The sequence below is a fragment of the Malaclemys terrapin genome, chromosome 25, assembly GCF_027887155.1.
Source record: "Malaclemys terrapin pileata isolate rMalTer1 chromosome 25, rMalTer1.hap1, whole genome shotgun sequence".
Lineage (NCBI taxonomy): Eukaryota > Metazoa > Chordata > Testudines > Emydidae > Malaclemys > Malaclemys terrapin.
In genome coordinates, this window is record NC_071529.1 from 9,735,447 (window position 1) to 9,751,709 (window position 16,263).

The 16,263-nt window shown below is 56.9% G+C and overlaps 1 protein-coding gene across 1 annotated transcript in view; it reads left to right on the forward strand.

Annotated features, from left to right (window-relative positions):
• PPP1R9B (protein phosphatase 1 regulatory subunit 9B) overlaps window positions 1-16,263 on the forward strand; it is an 86,535-nt gene that overhangs the window by 49,909 nt on the left and 20,363 nt on the right. Inside the window, exons 11-14 of the mRNA XM_054014725.1 lie at window positions 847-1,072; window positions 2,859-2,979; window positions 6,025-6,179; window positions 6,438-6,500. Coding sequence (XP_053870700.1) covers window positions 847-1,072; window positions 2,859-2,979; window positions 6,025-6,179; window positions 6,438-6,500 — 565 coding nt within the window. The remainder of the gene's footprint in view (window positions 1-846; window positions 1,073-2,858; window positions 2,980-6,024; window positions 6,180-6,437; window positions 6,501-16,263) is intronic.

Here is a 16,263-nt window from a genome sequence, read left to right on the forward strand (position 1 = left end):
GAGGTCGCTAGTCCCGTCCCCTGCACTCAGGGCAGGACTAAGGATTATCTGACCGTCCATACATGGTGCTGTGAAGTGTTAGATCTGCTGGGGGGAAGGGTGTGGCGGGGAGTTAACAGGGCACCACAGCTGGGAGCAGGCTGGGCTGGGCTGAAAACTCTTCCGAGGCGGGGTGTGTTTTGCATGCAGTATTGATAGGGTTAACCGGGCACTGTTAGAAGGAAGCACGCAGCACCAGCATTAGCGAAGCAAAATAACTCTGTGTTGCACAGAAAGAAGCATAAGCTCCAGGTTTGCCTCTTGCCTGCAGGGACCTGGGTTCACATCCTGCATGAGGCTGTCGCTGAGATGAATCTGAGGGGTCTCCGGTCAGCCCCTCGGGTGTTTAACCTCATCCCCCAGGTTCTTTGTATTACAGCAGCACCGAGAGCTGGGTGCTGTACAGAGATAAGGGACCAATCCCTGCCCTGGAGAGCTTGCAATCAAAACAGACAACGGGTGGGAGGGGAAAATACGGCACGAAGAGGAGAAAGTGACTTGCCCAGGGTTATCCTGTAGCTCTGTGGAAGAGAACCCAGCTCACCTGAATCCCAGTTCAGTGCTCCGCCCAAGTGACTCTCAACCAAAACACTAGCGAAGCCAGTACAAACTACAATTTCATACGGACAATGACTTGTTTATACGGCTCTATATGCTCTCCACCGAACTGTAAGGACAATCGTTACGTTCCCGTTGAGTTGTTTGATCCTTACACGGTCAAGGTGAGAACGTCAGCGATTGTTCAGTAACAGCCGGGGGCTGTGACCCTCTTGTATTTTTCGGTCTGATTTTGCAAGTCGTTTTTAGGGGAGGTGAACCTCGGGGGTACGCAGGACCAATCACGCTCCTGCAAGGGGCCCAGCGGTCTGGGAAGGTGGAGAGCCCCTGCTCTGCCCGCTACGTCACTCTGCCTCCTGCCTGCCCGGGCGTCGCTGCCCAAGTCTTTCTCAACACGGCAGTTGGCAGAGCAGTGCCTGGCACCCAGGGCGGCTTCCGGAGCCGTTGCTCTTTGCTGGGCCGCAGGGAGGGCCGGGTGAGGTCGCTAGAGCCTCACCGGAGGCTCGTTGTGGAGCATCGGTGCTGGAATTAGGGGTGCTCACACCCCCCGTCTGGAAGTGGGTTCCATCATATACAAGCTTTACAGTTTGGTTCAATGGCTCTCAGCCCCCTCACTGTACACATTGTCCCAGCCCCCCTCTGCTGAAGCTGCCGTAACTAAATGGAGGACAAAAAGGGAGCAAAGACGCGCTGGTGCAAGGAATTCTGGGCGTGCGACGGACCGGTGTGTGTCTGCAGGCATGACTCCGCGCGTGTGCAAGCGATTGGGTGAGCGCCTGTGTGGGAGTGAGCTACTGGACTCTGTGTGTGCAAGTGAACCTGAGCATGTGTGCGACCGGAACACACACACAGACACACACACCCGCCAGAATCTCAGCCAGCCACCTGCCTCCCCAAATGTCTTCTGACGTTCAAGCCGGACAATTGGTATGAGGATCGGGGGCTGTTGAGAAGGAGACAACTCATGCTAGGCTGGGTCCCACCAGAGATCGGGGTAGGTAGGAAGCTCACACCCCTGTGGGGCTGATGGAAATGCGGTCGGTTACGATCTTTGGGACACTTCCATGGGTGGGAAACAAGCACCGTAGCCCTGCTGTCGCCCCACCCAGGCCGCATGGTGACTACGTGGCAGGGAGGAGACATGACCATTATTTATTATTATATATGGGGCAGGGACTGGCTTTCTGTTCTGTGTTCATACAGCGCCTGACACAACGGGGACCCGCTCCAGAACTGGGCTCCTAGGCTCTATGGTGAAACAAATCAGAATAATAATTAATAATAAGTAGCAGGAGAAGGAAGAGCTGGTCTGCTGGGTCTCCTCCTCTGGCTTCTAAGATTACATGAGCCCTTGATGAGTTATTTTTCCATTGCATTTTTATTGCATCACCTCTTTAGGGGGGGAGGGATAGCTCAGTGGTTTGAGCATTGGCCTGCTAAACCCAGGGTTGTGAGTTCAATCCTTGAGGGGGCCACTTGGGGATCTGAGGCAAAATCAGTACTTGGTCCTGCTAGTGAAGGCAGGGGGCTGGACTTGATGACCTTTCAAGGTCCCTTCCAGTTCTAGGAGATAGGTATATCTCCATTATTATTTTTTTTTTTTTTTATTTTCTGTTGCCTTTTTGTTCCTGATCTCTATCTGGCGGGAGGCTACACCCTGTCCTCGGAGCTAAACTGCTCTTCAAGAAGGCAAATGCAGAATAAAATTAAGAGTCAATTATCATTAAAGCTGGTCAGGACTTTTTCAACAAAATATTTTTTCCCTCGGAAAACGTCCATTCGTCAAAACTGAAACTGTTTGCGGGAAAGGCTCGGTTTGGACTCATTTCGAAAAAAGACATTTAAAAAAGTTTTGGGGGGAAAAAGAGTTTGTTTTTCAGTTCAAACCCATTTTTCATTTAGAAACATCCCTTGATTTAAGGTTAAAAAAAAAATATCCTTCAGTTGACCTGATCCCATTTTTTTATTTTATTTTCTGTTCTTGAAAAACCTCCGAGATTTTGATTTTTCATCCCCATCTGAAATTTCAAAAATTCTCATGCAGAAACTAGTTTGCCACCTGGCTATAGTTATAATGTCTTTTCAAAGTGCCCCTCTCCGTAGTATCTGGGCCGGTCCTGTCCCTTTAAATTGACCATTCCTGGGGTGATGGTGGGGGTAGTGGGATGTCCTGGTTGCTGCGGTGATCTCTGTGTCAGAAGCGAGATAGATGCCAACCTGAGCTTTGTTTCTAACCATCTCTGCCACATCATAACCCCCAGAAACACGAGCTGGAAGAGAGCTCTCCTGCCTGTTATGCCCGGCTGTTTGACATTGGCACTGGGAGTGAGAGTGGCTGGCATGGGGACCGCTGCCTCACACTGCCCTACTTTCTGCAGTCGGGTTTGTGAAGGCACCAGACCGTGCCCGTGCTGGCTCCAGTCCTCCCCCAGGCTGGCAGCCTCCTTGCTGTGACTGCTGGAGCCAGGAAGCTGTGTGTGTGTGAGAGAGAGAGAGATTGTGTGTGAATGTGTATTTAGATTAAAACACACACGGCGCCCGGGACGTGCATCAACATGTTGCTAATCCAGGCAGTGATGTTGCTGCTGCTCTAGGGATGGCAACCTGGGATTCTGGCGCTCCCAGGGAGGGGCAGAGACGTGGGGCTGGGGGGCGCGTGGGGGGAGAAGCTTCTGTCTCATTTTCTAGCCCGGCAGCAATGTGTAAAGGGGCCACCAACAGCCCTGGGGCAAGCTGGCAAGAGCACAGCTCGGGTGCCGGGGCCTTCGCTCGAATCCGTCCTGCCCCACGCTGGGATGGGGTGGCCTCTTTGTCGCTCACTCCAGGAGGGGCCCATCTCTGCCCAGTCCCAGGACCCCTCCCCGACTCCCCATCCATTGTGGCGACAGATTCTTGCCACCATCTCAAAGCTCTGCCCCACCCTCATCAGCACTGACCCCCCCACCCCTTCCCCGCTGCTTAGCCAGTGTCCCTAGTCTCACCTGCCTCACCCTAGCCTCACCTTCCAGACACTGTTGTCTCTGTGCTGATGGCCCCCTGGATGCAACCACCAGCCCCTCCAAAAACCCCTCTTCTGCCAAGAGAGACTCAATGAAACGTGAATTGAAAATCCCTTTTTTCTAGGCCTCTCTTCCCCCCAGGATGGGGCCGGCTCTGGGCCTCTCTTCCCCCCAGGATGGGGCCGGCTCTGGGTCCCTCTTGCTCCCGGGATGGGGCCGGCTCTGGGTCTCTCTTCCCCCCGGGATGGGGCCGGCTCTGGGTCTCTCTTCCCCCTGGGATGGGGCTGGCTCTGGGCCTCTCTTCCTCCCAGGATGGGGCCGGCTCTGGGTCTCTCTTCCCCCTGGGATGGGGCTGGCTCTGGGCCTCTCTTCCCCCTGGGATGGGGCCGGCTCTGGGCCTCTCTTGCCCCCCAGATGGGGCCGGCTCTGGGCCTCTCTTGCCCCCCAGATGGGGCCGGCTCTGGGCCTCTCTTCCCCCCAGGATGGGGCCGGCTCTGGGCCTCTCTTGCCCCCCAGATGGGGCCGGCTCTGGGCCTCTCTTGCCCCCCAGATGGGGCCGGCTCTGGGTCTCTCTTCCCCCTGGGATGGGGCCGGCTCTGGGTCTCTCTTCCCCCCGGGATGGGGCTGGCTCTGGGCCTCTCTTGCCCCCCAGATGGGGCCGGCTCTGGGCCTCTCTTCCCCCTGGGATGGGGCCGGCTCTGGGCTTCTCTTGCCCCCCAGATGGGGCCGGCTCTGGGTCTCTCTTCCCCCCGGGATGGGGCTGGCTCTGGGCCTCTCTTCCTCCCAGGATGGGGCCGGCTCTGGGTCTCTCTTCCCCCCAGAATGGGGCTGGCTCTGGGTCTCTCTTCCCCCTGGGATGGGGACGTCTCTGGGTCTCTCTTCCCCCCAGGATGGGGCCGTCTCTGGGCCTCTCTTCCCCCTGGGATGGGGCCAGCTCTGGGTCTCTCTTCCCCCCCGGGATGGGGCTGACTCTGGGCCTCTCTTCCCCCTGGGATGGGGCCGGCTCTGGGCCTCTCTTCCCCCCGGGATGGGGCCGGCTCTGGGCCTCTCTTCCTCCCAGGATGGGGCCAGTTTTGGGCCTCTCTTCCCCCCGGGATGGGGCCAGCTCTGGGTCTCTTTTCCCCCCAGGATGGGGCCAGCTCTGGGCCTTTCTTGCCCCTAACACTGAACGGACTCTTCTGCGTCCAAGTGAAGAACGTGACAAGGAGCAGAGCGTTCCAGCCTCAGCCTTGGCCTTGCTCGTTGACCCAGTGGCCTCCTGTGGTTAATGAAATCGCCCCAGACCCGACGCCTTCCAGCTGAATCCGTCTGTCCTGGGAAGGAGCCAGTTTTCTCCCCCCAGGTTCTCTCCCCCATCCCAAGCTCTCCTTCCCCCTCAGAAGCCAGGCTCCTGGGAGCTGTCCATTCAGCACCACCAGCCATTGCAACTCTCAGGAGAGCTTCATCCGCCTCTCCCCTTCCTCCCCATGCAAAGGGGGCGGGGAGCATCATTCCCCTCCGAGGGGCGGTTACGTCAATGGAGATTTGGGGGAGTCCTGGCAAGGTCCAGGTCCCTGATGTTATTTCTATCCTGTGCACCCCCCAGCATGGGCCTCTGTGGGCTAAGTGCTTGGCAAACGCTTAGAGACATTCCCTGCTCCGAGGATCTGCCAAACGAGGCAGACAGTGGGGAAACTGAGGAACGGAGAAGCCACTTGACAAAGCAGAATCAGGATGAGCCCCCCCAGGTCTCACAAGCCCCAGATCATCACCTTACCCGCCACGCCAACCACTGCTGTCACCGCCCAACTGCTCCCCCGACCCATGTTGCTCCATCTAGGGACCCCCCCTGACCTGCCTTTCAAAACCTTTGTGATCCAGGGAACACAGTGGGTTGGCAGCCCTGGAAAATCAGGTCTCAAATGGAATCACACGAGTATACTGGAGTCGTGGGCAGATGATTGGGGGCTCTCTTTCAGATGAGACCCTAAGGCCCTTCTCTGCCAAGATCCCACAGGGTTTCTTTGTTGTGGGATCAAGGCTGTCCCCCCAGTGGATTTAAGAACAAGCAAACGAAAGCGTCGCCGCCTTCCGCTGTTGCAGAACACTGGCTTCTGTGCTCCCACCCAGAGGTGGCTGCAGTTCAGAGCTGGGTGCTGCAATTGTGTCTAGGCCAGACTGGCTCAAACTCCGGTGCCTAAAGTCAGTCGCTCAAGTCCACAGTGAACCAGCCTGGTTTCTTCCCCGGTGCTGAGCATCACGTCTCCCCTTGCCCCGTGGGTGCTCAGCACCTCTGAAAATCAGGCTTCGTTTCGGTGCCGACATAAAGGAGTCGAGCTGGGGGAGCCGGGCGGCAAGGCACTCTGGAAACCCTTTAAGCCTCCGATTTCTCATTCCCTGCCTCTCTCTTCGCATCTGCTTCCCCCCCCCCTCTTTCTGGATCTCCCAGCCCCAGGGAATGGCTACACGGGGCCAGGTCAGCACTGCATCACCACACCAGCCGCGCTCCCGGCCAAGCCAAGCCAGCAGATGGGAGACACGGCCAAGGCTGCATCCTCCTTCCCTGACTTCAAATCAGGCTGCCTGAGCTGCTTCCGGGTTCCTGTGACACCCCCCCCCCCTTGCCTTTCCCTTCCCCTCCCCTCCCTCCAGTCCCTGGGACCATCCCAGCCTGGAGAATCCAGAGGTCAGTATGAAATTTCTCTCTGCAGAACCTCCCCCTTGCAGACCTCTCTGGATACGCTCGCTGCCTCCTTTATCCTCTCCGCTCCCTCCTTGAATTTTTGAAAGCTTGTTGGATCCAAAGAAGAGGGGAGGGGGCGGCGGGGAGAAAGGGGAGGGGGCGGTGAGGGGAGCCACAAGAGACGCCTCTGGAGCCCAGCATGGACGCAATCGGACGGGGCTAAGGATGCCAGGGTGCCGTGGGTGAGTGTGTGTCAATTTCAGCCTTGCCCATCAGCATCTCGGGTCAGTTTCAGCGCAGGGCTTCCTTCTTCTCTGTTGTGTGTTCGGCTGCCGGCTGGGTAGTTGTTGTTTTTTTTTGAGGGGGGGGGGCTCCTTGTTTGTTTGTTTATTTATTTCCAGCCCTGCCTGCCTGGAGGCTGCGTGGATCGCAGCGGCTTTAGGGCTGCAGTCCCGATCCAAATAGCCCCCCCCCCCACTCCCTCGCCTGTTTTGATGCAACCAGGGGAGGAGAGCGGCATATTTGGTGTTTTCCTGTCGGCCCGCTCGGGGTGGAAACGGAGCGATGGGGGGCGGGGAGGGGGGAGAAAGGGGGGTTATGATGGTGGAAAGTGTCTTCCACTTGGGGTGTTTATCAACGTCTCGGAAAGACGGAGTGGAGTGGGGTGGGGGGTTGGTTAGAGAGAGAAATGCACATGCAGTTAGCGGTGCTGGGTAGAGTCCAGCCCCCAGGTTTGAACCCACCCCGGGTTATTAAAGTCCCCCTCCCAGCACGAGGCTAGCAACGCTTTAAACATTAATAAGCCGCCCTCCCCCTCCTGTTTTCGATCAATAAATGAATAACCATCATAAAAAAAAACCCACCCAGCTCCTCTCTTCTGAGCCAGCGCTTAGCCGCCCCCTGCCTCTCCCCTCTGGGGTCTGGTGGGGCTGTATTTCTCCAGGGTAGGGGGAGCCTGCCCCATAGCGAGCTGGCTGAAGCAGTGTCCTTCCCTCGATGGGGCCGTGCTAGGGGGTCTGCAGCCCCCCACCCTGGCTGGGTTCCCAGGCTTGTTCGGGTTCAGTGGGACTGGCTGCCTCCTGGGCTGGGTTGGGAGAGTTAGGCCTTGGGCAGGTCTCTGCTGCGCCTGCCCTGGGCAGGGTCCCTGGCTGTTTCCCACCTTCTCACCTTGGTTTGTTTTATCCCTGGGACTCACTACATCCACCCTGCCTCCATTCTGCCCTTCATTCCCTGGCAGCCCCGCGCATCCCTTCTCGCTCGCTCTCCATCTCCTCTTTTAGAGTCTTTCTGCTCTCCTCCATAGACCCTGATTTCTTCCCTCTTTTCTCCTCTCTTCTCTTTCTTCCTCCAGAATCCCACTTCCATCTCTTTCTGTCTTCCCCCTCCCCCCAACACACACACACTCACACTTCCTTTCCCATCTCTCTTCTTCTTTCCCTCCTTTCCACGAGCCTTTTCTTTCCTCATTAGACCGGAGCACTAGGCCCATGTTGGTTTAGATTTTTCTGCCCTTCTGAGGCATTGGATCCAGGGCTAAAAGGGACAGACCGCTCCCTTCCCCTCTCTCCCCCACATGTGCACCCTTCCCCTCTCCGCTTGAACTGAAATTGACCCATTGCCCTGGAGGGGACCCATTGCTCTGGCCTCTGTCTCAGAACCGATGGGGGTGTGTGTGTCTCGTGTTGGTATGGCTGGAAGGAGGCACTCCTAGATGTGAGTGTGTGTTGGGGGATTAGTTTGCAGGACAATAATGGAAAAGCCTCTGGAAGGGAAGGACAATTGCCTCTCGGCGCCATCAGGCCCCTCCCCAGATCCATTATTTGACATTGGCTTTGGACTCCCACCTCCCCAGGCTGGGAACTTGTTCCTTCCCCAAAGCAGTTAGCTGGAGGAGAGAGATCCCAAGTGCTGCAGGTAGTGGCAATTCAGCAGGGGGCGCTCTCCCCCACCCCCAAGTCTGTACTGACCCCAATGCCCCCGCTGGGGGCTCTGGTCACTGCTGCTGGACGTACTGACACAAAACCAGGGGCCGGAGCCTCTCTGTTGCATTCGAGACCCCTTGGGGATTTCCATGGCAGTCAAGGAGGCTAGCCCCAGGGTCCTGGTTCAATCCTTGAGCAAACAGCCGTCCGCTCCCTTACATGCGCGCTGCAGCTTTCCGCTGGATCTAGTATTCTTCACTTCCCATCTTAAACGGCTGGGCTGGGCTAGCCGTGCTGCTGTTTAAAACAGCGGCCGCGCCCCCACCCCAGAGGTGGCTGCATTTCAGTGGCGGGTGAAGCGGCTCCATTTGCGAACCACTTTGACACTAAGGGAGCTGTCCGAGATCGATATGAATCACTGCCAAAGCAGGCGGATGAGCCACTGGGCTGTAATTTTCTGTCTCTTTCTGCCTCCTGACTGCTCTTCCTGGGGACTGAAAATCCATAGGCATCGAAAGGTCGCGCCTCCCATTAGCGTGCCTCCTGGTAACGGTGATGGGAGCAACGCAGACCCCACGTGGCATTAGATGCTTCCCTTCTGATAACGCCAAGGAGCCTGCAGTGGGGCAGGGACAGAGGGGAAGGAATTTGGCCCTGCCCTACACTCAGGCCTGCATAGCCCTGGGCCTAACTTCTATCCCTGCTCCAGGGGGCTCCTAGGGACTTTTCAGGGCTGTCGAATCACGGGAGCACAGGTCACCCTGGCCACCCTGGCCACGCTTCCACCCATCTGGAACGGCCCCAGAATCCCACCCTCACCCCCTGGCTCACCCCTAAACTGGCAGAGTCTTCCTCTGTACCTGGGTGTAATGGGGTCCAGGGCCCCCCCTTCTACCTCAGAGCCCCTTGGTACCACCCTCGCTGGGGCAATGGGTAACAATGAATTGAGCCTCGCATGTCTAGGGAGTTTGGGGGTGTTTTATTCTACGCCCATCTTATTTGTGTTCCTGGTGGTGCAGCCAGATCTGTGAGCCTGGTCAGTCTTGCCCCTCAAAGCCTTGGAGGGCTTCCCAGATATTAACCAGAAGGCCCTTTCATCAGATAAAAGAATTGGCCACTTTGGCCGGCTAAGAGGAACTTCTCTTGGAGGAGTTTGACATCCTTCATAAGCATGACAGCATTACATCTCCTAATCCCTGCCCCTGGGCTTTGCACAATTCAATCTTTTTTTTTGTTATCATTTGATGGATATCGATTTTTTTTATGCATTTTTAATTTTTATTCATTTAAATGTTCGGTTACGGGAAATTAAGGGGTGGGGTCGGCCGATGATGATTTAATGTTGAGATTCAAAAAGTGAAAGCTCTCTAACCATCCCTACACACCTGGTCGGCGTCCCACGTCGAAACGTCCAAAGTAAATATCGGTCAACTAAATGCGAATCCATTCTCAAGCCGCGTTTTCTCTACTTTGATTATTAGCAATGGAAATATTGGGCGTGTCTGCAGTGAAATTGACATTTACCGATAAGAATCGAATCCTTCCAAGCCTAATTATATCCATTAAACCCGTGGTTTTCAACCTGTGGTCTGTGGACCCCTGGGGATCTGCAGAGTATTTCTAATAGGTCTGCAAAAGGTTGTTGTTCCCATAGTGGTTTGCAAGGAGCCAGGAATGAAATTCAGGAGTCCTGACTCCCAGCCCCCTGCCCTAACCAGCAGCCCACATGAGCTGGGGTTGCCCCGGAGTCCCGACTCCCAGCCCCCGGCTCGCACCACTAGAGACACATTGGAGGTTTTGTGTAATATCCCATTTGGGAAGGCAGGTTTATTGATCCAGAGGGGCCCTTAAGAGTAGCATCCGCCTGGGGCAGATAAACCTCCCTGCAGCCGGGTGCTCCCCCCCCCCCCCGTGACAGCGTGTCCTAGGGACCTCGCTTCTGAAAGGCGGGTAACTCATCTGCGAACGTTCGCTCCAGGCTGGGCACATGGCAGTCTAAGTCCCCACCCAAGGATGGTCTGGTCCACGCATTTCCCGCCAGCGGGGCAGTGGAACTGGCTGGCTCGGAGGATCGCTAAGAGACCGGGGGGGGTGGCTACACTGCAATTCAACCCCCGTGCCTGGGCCCGGGTCAGCTTGTGCCCTGGGACTCTTCCCCCATCGCATGGTCCCAGGGCCTGGGCTCCAGCCCGAACCGGAATGTCCCACAGCCTGAGTCAGCTGATAGGGGCCTGCCCAGCTGTGGGTATTCAATTACAGTGCAGACATGCCCTAAGCGACCTTTCACCTCTAGGTCACCAAGGGTTCAAATACAGCTCAGCAGGGATTTAAGCCGATGGCTGGGGGAGCTGCTGGAGGCCTGTAGGGGATGATTTGATGGGTGCCTGTCAGTGTCCTAGCAGGCAGGCGTCTCTCCCATAAAGACCATTGTCTCCCTTGATGCTGATTATCCCCTTGTGGACAGCTCTCGGATTAATTGCACAGGGGTGTCTCCTTTGTCATGTCCTTCCAGGCACGGGGCAGCTGCCTTGGGAACTTGTAGTGGTACCAGAATGCTGGGCTAACTTCCGGACTGGTGTGTTGTGAGCAAGACACGAGAAGTCATTCTTCCGCTCTACTCTGCGCTGGCTAGGCCTCAACTGGAGTATTGTGTCCAGTTCTGGGCACTGCACTTCAAGAAAGATGTGGAGAAATTGGAGAGGGTCCAGAGAAGAGCAACAAGAATGATTAAAGGTCTTGAGAACATGACCTATGAAGGAAGGCTGAAAGAATTGGGTTTGTTTAGTTTGGAAAACAGAAGACTGAGAGGGGACATGATAGCAGTTTTCAGGTATCTAAAAGGGTGTCATAAGGAGGAGGGAGAAAACTTGTTCATCTTAGCCCCTAAGGATAGAACAAGAAGCAGTGGGCTTAAATTGCAGCAAGGGAGGTTTCGGTTGGACATTAGGAAAAAGTTCCTAACTGTCAGGGTGGTTAAACACTGGAATAAATTGCCTAGGGAGGTTGTGGAATCTCCGTCTCTGGAGATATTTAAGAGTAGGTTAGATAAATGTCTATCAGGGATGGTCTACACAGTATTTGGACCTGCCACGAGGGCAGGGGACTGGACTCAATGACCTCTCGAAGTCCCTTCCAGTCCTAGAATCTATGAATCTAGATGAAAACCCCACTGAAATCAACAGAGCTTCTACCAGGCAAAATTTGGCCTCTTGACAGTCCCTGGCTCTAGACTGAAACCTCATTATGCTGGGCGCAGTGAGGGACAGGCCGGGCCCATGTTGTTACACTTCATTAGCCAAAGAGTGGGGAGGGGAAACCGAGCAAAGCGGCTTGCCCGAGATCACGCTGCAGTTCAGAGACATATGGTCCCAGGGCACCAGACCACACTGCCCCTTGCTTCTGTCTACTCTTCGGCAGAGCCGTCAATGGTGACAGCATGGAGGGCTGGGACGTTGACCTAGCAACCCCCCTCTTCACTCCATCCCTGGCCTGACAGGCTTTGAGGTGGTATTAAAGATGGGAATTACAGTCCTGGGGGGGGGACAGTGAGGCTGGCTGAGATGGGCTGGAGCTGTCAGTCTGATCCGGCTTCCTTAAGTGGAACCAGGTAAAGGTAGTAGAGATGACCACCTTGTGTCTCTTGCCGCCTCTTACTTGCAACCTGGCTGACCGGGGGGGGGGGGGGGGGCGAGAAACAGAGTGCGTGGCGTGATCAGCCCATTCTGGGACCTGGCAAACTCGGACCAGCGTCAGGCTGGTCAGGGCGTTGCATTTAGCAGCCTTTCCGGACACGGGCTCGCTGCGGGGTCGTGAAAGGGGCAGGTGTGCCCAGCTAAGGCAGATCCTAAACAGAAGGCAAGAGAAAAATGTAGGGTGGGAAAGGAAATGGGCCCATGAGGGAGGGCCGGGCCGCAGGAATCAGTGTCCCCTCCCAGGCGGCACTCAGGAGCCAGTGATGGGATCTGGCTCCCTTCTCTGGGCCAGGCGCTCTGACTTCCCTTTCAAGCCAGCCTTTGGATTCATTCGTCATTGTTCCCCTGCTGCCCTAGTCTGGTACCCAGCAGCAGCGGCCCCCTGCGCTGTGTCTCCGTGTGCTGGAAAACCTCGCTGCCCCTGTCACGGAGTCCCCGGGCGATGCTCTGGAACTGCTCCCCACAAAGCCAGTCAGGACTTTGGGGAGCCTCCTCTCCCTCGGAGCAGACCGTCCTCAGGGCAAGAAGCTCACACGGCTTCACCTCCTGGGTCTCTCCTGGGAGCATTCAGCATATGCCCCTCCGTGCGCTTCCCACAGCGAGTCCGCCCAGGCGGGGTCCTGGGGAAGCCAGAGGGTTCTGCACCCCCCACTTTGCAGTCAGACGTGACTCTCAGCCAGCCAGTAACACAGAGGTTTATTAGATGACAGGAACACGGTCTAAAACAGAGTTTGTAGGTACAGCGGCGAACGGGACCCCTCGGCCGCGTCCATTATGGGGTTCAGAGAGCCAGACACCCACGTCTGCCCTCACTCCTAGTCCCCAGGTAGCTCCAACTCCAACCCCCGTCCAGCCCCTCCTTCTCCCGGCTTTGTCTCTTTCCCGGGCCAGGAGGTCACCTGATCCCTTTGTCTCCAACACCTTCAGTTGGCACCTTTGCAGAGGAGGGGCCCAGGCCATCAGTTGCCAGGAGACAGAGTGTCGGGCATTTATGTACCCTGGCCCTTTGCTCTGCAGCAACCACACACCCTTATCCCACCACCTAGATACTTAAGAACTGCATAGGGGAAACTGAGGAAAACATGAAGAACAGTCCCACTTCGTCACAGCCCCGCTGCAGGGGAAAGGCCAGGCCTCTGTGGTCAAGCACCTCTTCAGCATGTTGTTCCATTGCAAAAAGCTTAGCTCCCTGTCCCGGCGCCTTTTCTCCCGGCCCCTCGGAGAGTTTTGCTGCTGACTTCCTGGTGAGCAGGATCTGACCCACGGTGCAGTGGAGGGGGGACGTAGGGAGGCCAAGCGGAGTGACCCAAGGGGAGGCAGGGCAGCAGGACTCGCCAGTGGATTTTTGCTGACCGTCAGGGTGTCACCTGAAAAATGCCCCCTTGTGCCCTGTTGGGGTGATGTCCAAGGGACGCCTCCTGGCCCATGCTCCAGTCTCGATCGGCAGCCTGTAATGCTGATCTGTAGCCAAGGGGTGTAAAGCGGAGAGGCTCTCTGTGCTGATTAACAGCTGAGGGTTTGGCTCGAGGCATCTGGTTTTACCCATCTCCTTGGCTGTGCACGACTCCCCACCAGGCTCTCCAAAGTCCGGGTGGTCTCCTGCACTGAATGATGTATGCTAAAAAAACCGATATGACTGAGTGGCTAATGAATTCGGCTGTGGTCATTCTGAGACTGAGCTGCTGGGTTACCTTGGGCAAGTCACTGCTCTGTGCCTCAGTTTCCCCATCTGAGCTGCCTCTACAAAGTGTGTTGATAAACTGGAGCGGGTTCAGAGAAGAGCCCTGAGAATGATTACAGGATTAGGAAACAGAGTGACAGACCCGCACAGCTCAGTCTGTTTAGCTTACCAAAGAGAAGGGGGTGGGGTAACTTGATTACAGCGCATACGTATCTACACAGGGAACAAATATTTAATAATGAGCTCTATGCGCTAGCCGTGAAAGGAATAACATGAACCAGTGGCTGGAAGCTGAAGCTAGACAAACTCAACTGCAAATAAGGTGTACGTTTTTACCAGTGAGCGTTTATCCCCTGGAACAACTTACCAAGGTGGCGGGGTGGGGGGTGGATTCCCCGTCACTGACAATTGTTAAATCAAGATCGGAGGTTTATTCTAAGACATCAGCTCCAGGGGCATGGGCGGTGGGTGAACCCTGGGCTCAGGGAGGCTAACCCTGGCCTGCCCCTTCTGCCCGAGGTGTCCCTCCTTTGCCACGCCACGCCAGCCCAATCATCCCCAGCCCCGGAGCGTGGAGCGAGCGGCATGGGCCCAGCCCCGGAGTGCCGGGTAGCACGCCCCCTCCCCCAGCCCTAGAGCACTGGGCGGAGTCCCTGGCTGCAGGCTGACCCCCATTAGCCCCAGCACGGGGGAAGAACTGGCAGTAGCAGAGAGCTGGGAAGCAGGAGGGGGCTGGGGACGGAGCATGGGCAGGGACACACAGGGCTGTTTGGGGAGCCTCATCCTCCCCTGTCGCCCATGTCTCGGGGTTATTTGGGGGAAATCCTGGGGCCTGTGTTATCCAGGGGCTCAGACTAGAGGATCACGACAGACAAGCCCCTGGCGTGGTCACCGTTCCTTCAAAAGCTCTCGCCCCTCGGCTCATTGCAGAGCCGCTGGGCCGGTAGGAGTCTTCCCTGTGCCCTTAATCAGCTGATGCGCCCCACGTGGGGTGGCGGGTCCCAGGGGAGACTCGGCTTTGAATTCAGGAGGAGGGAGGGGCCTTGCTTGAAAGGATTCGTGGGGCGGGTCAGCGGCCGGCAGGAGCCGGAGGAGGAGAGGGAGGCAGGTTATCAAGCTGCTGAGGGGTGGCCCTTGGGAGACATTTGCAGTCATGAAAGCATCTCTCTCTCCTGCCGCTTGGTTCCACCACCACTGAGGCTGCTTTGGGGCCTCCAGGGAACGCCCCAGCATAAACCGCAGGGAAAGGGACACATAGAGGCTAACCCAGATAAAGGCTCTACTGCGGGGGCGGAGACAGCAGTGACAGTAACCCTCGCCCCAGCCGGGATTTGAACCCTTGACTGTCCGCCCAACCTCCTGCCCCGTGAGCTAAAGGAGCAGCACAGTAGCGGTCAGCAGTAGCAGGCTGCTATCCTCTAATGGACACGGGCGCGCGACACACTTTGTCAGGCGAGGCGTGGTGCATACGCCCAGTAAACACTCCCGGCCCGAAAGATCTTATAGTCTAAAGAGAGCTGGCCTGTGCCTCAGTTTCCCACGCTGAAAAACGGGGATGTTGCTGCTGATCCCCCGGCAGAGGCGCCCGAGGGCTTTGTATGAGGTGCGAGGTGCTGCCTTGCTCCTCATTCACCCTCACGCGAGCGAGAGGGAATCCGGCCCGGAGCTAGTGTATTCGTGACTGGGATGGGCTGAGGGGCAGTCCCATAGTGTCCTACCCCTAGAGCTGGGGAAGATAAACACACCCACTTGCTAAGTAGCCTTTTCCCCAGAGACGCCATCCCTTCGCTTTCCCGGTTCAGGGCCGTCGAGCCAGACGTGTAATTTTCTTTCCAGTTCTAAAGTCACGGCTGCTGTGAGCAAAGGCAAACCTCCCCGGTCTGGTTCAACGGGAGTTCGGCCTGGGGCAGGGAGAGCGCACTGCTCCAAGGGGAGCAGTGGGGATACCTGGGGAGCCCCCAGTGAGGTGAGGGAATATACCCGCTTGTAGCGGGGTGATTAGCCGCTCCAGCCCTGACAGGGTTAAGGCCAACCCTGGGAGAGGGCTGGGGCTGTAAGGAAAAGCAGCTGGGGCCACGCCCCAAACAGAACACAGCAGGTCCCTATAAAAGGCTGCTAGCTTGGTGGTAGGGTAGCCTCTCCGGTCTTGGAGGGAGCAGGGCCTGGCTGTTGGTAGCAAAGGTCCTGGGAGTGAAGCAGGGCTGGGGAAAGGCCAGGGGAGCTCCAGCCTGGTAACTCCCCAGGCTGCAGGGCCTGGTCCTCGGCCCACCCCTGAGGTACTGGGTGGTGGAGGAAGACAGCAGGTCCTACCCCCTTGCCTGGATTTTATAATGCAGTCTGCTCCAAGGAGCAGGGCCTCATGGATGACTGGCAGTAGCCACTGGCTGAGGCAAGGTGGGGTTTGGGGTCCCTGGGGAGGGGAGACTCTGAGAATGAGGGGTTACTGCCAGGGGGCAGCACCCCAGATAATGGGGCACTGGAGTCCGAGAGGGACACGGGGGCCAAGCGGTAGCAGGACACCAGCCTGCAGAGGGCGCTCCAACGGCTGGTGAGCTAATTTCCTGAGATGTCCAGCAGGAGGCGCCGCAGGGGTGAGTCCCATGCTGTTACACTGCTCCTACACCCCTTTCTGGGACACTCCTCGCTCTGCCCCAATGGAAATTCACACCGAATCGCTGACCCCGGGGGCCCGCTTCTGCAGTCGCAGGGA